Genomic DNA, 1590 nt, shown 5'->3' on the forward strand with positions numbered 1-1590 from the left:
TGATTAGGGTCTTCATCATAATGAACCATTAATTATCTGATGGCAAAGATTTTGCCATTCACCCTTGAAATGGGTGACCCATGATTTGTTTCCAGGAGGGTTGAATGAAATGCTGGATGAAAGAATGGATTAGACGAATAAAGAATGAATTCCTCAAACCAAACCCAGTGCCTCCCCTCAAGCCCTCTTGTCCAGCCCTCATGACACTGGATCTCTCTGTCCACCCTCCATCATGTGGCTGTGTGCTTCTGGCCCAGTCTCCACAGGGCATCCTTCACATCCTTGTTTCTCAGACTGTAGATGAGGGGATTCAGCATCGGGATGACCAGGGTGTAAAAGACAGAGACCACCTTGCCCTGCTCCATGGACTTCACAGCTCCCGGCTGGGCATACATGACAAAAAGGGTCCCATAAAAGAGGGACACGGCTGTCATGTGGGAGCCGCAGGTGGAGAAGAGCTTGTGTCTCCCTCCTCCTGAGCGCATCCTCAGGATGGTCACTGTGATGTAGCCATAGGAAGTGAGGACCACAAGTATGGTGCCCACAATTATGAGGCCACAGACGCCAAACATAACCAGCTCACTGATGGTAGTGTCAGCACAGGCAAGCTTGAGCAGAGGCGGCACATCACAGTGGAAGTGGTCGACGTGGTTGAACCTGCAGAATGGGAGGCTGAATGTGAAGCTGGCCTGCAGGATGGAGTTGAAGGAGCCCCCACAGTAGCAGCCCAGCATTAGGAGGGTACAGACTGAGGGGCGCATGGAGATGGGGTAGCACAGGGGGCTGCAGATGGCCATGAAGCGATCATAGGCCATCACGGCCAAGAGGAATCCTTCAGTGGTGATCATGGTGGAGAAGAAGAAGAACTGGGTGACACATCCTGCAAAGGTGATGACCTTGGTCGTCGACATTAAGTCAAACAGGGCCTTGGGGTAGATGACAGATGAGTAGCACAAGTCCAGGAAGGAGAGGTTCTTGAGGAAGAAGTACATTGGGGAGTGCAGACGGGCATCCAGCGTGATGACCACGATCATGGTGAGGTTCCCCAGGACGTCCACCAAGTACAGAACAAGGAACAGAGTAAACAGCAGGACCTGGGTCTGTGGGCCACCCCCAAACCCATCCAGCACAAACTCCTGCAGAGGCATCACTGAGAGGTTTCCATTCCCATAGGGTGACATGGCTCTCAGCTAGGCAACAAGAGGCATACAGCAGAAAGCAGATGGGAGGCAATGAGAAGGAGCAGGTCAAGGTCACAAGGTTGTATTCTTTTGGAGAACAGGATCCTCTCAGTGACCCACTGCCTCCTGACTAACAGACAACTAGATACTCACCCTTCTTCTAGATGAGCTCCAACTGACCTGAAACATAAAAATTTCCTCTAATTCACCAATTCCTAAGTATGCCTGGACCATAAAAAAGGCCAGGCACCAAAGAATTGATACTTTTGAATTGTGGTGCTGGAGAAGACTCCTGAGAGTCCCTTGGGTTGCAAGGAGATCAAACCAGTCAATCCTAAAGGAAATCAACCCTAAATATTCATTGGAAGGACTGATGCTGAAGCTCCAATACTTTGGCCACCTGATGCAA

At 50.5% G+C, this 1590-nt stretch overlaps 1 protein-coding gene across 1 annotated transcript; it reads right to left on the reverse strand.

Moving 5' to 3' along the window:
• Positions 1–230: 230 nt before the first annotated feature.
• Positions 231–1181, reverse strand: LOC139180132 (olfactory receptor 9S13-like). Its single transcript, XM_070781486.1, has one exon. It carries the CDS (start codon positions 1179–1181, stop codon positions 231–233), a length of 951 nt encoding a protein of 316 aa, XP_070637587.1.
• Between the last annotated feature and the right edge of the window lie 409 nt (positions 1182–1590).

This window comes from Bos indicus, chromosome 3, assembly GCF_029378745.1.
Source record: "Bos indicus isolate NIAB-ARS_2022 breed Sahiwal x Tharparkar chromosome 3, NIAB-ARS_B.indTharparkar_mat_pri_1.0, whole genome shotgun sequence".
Taxonomy (NCBI): domain Eukaryota; kingdom Metazoa; phylum Chordata; class Mammalia; order Artiodactyla; family Bovidae; genus Bos; species Bos indicus.

What these genes read in the sequence shown, in the direction of transcription:
- LOC139180132 (XM_070781486.1), bottom strand. Translation starts at nt 1,181, where the DNA reads ATGTCACCCTATGGGAATGGAAACCTCTCAGTGATGCCTCTGCAGGAG.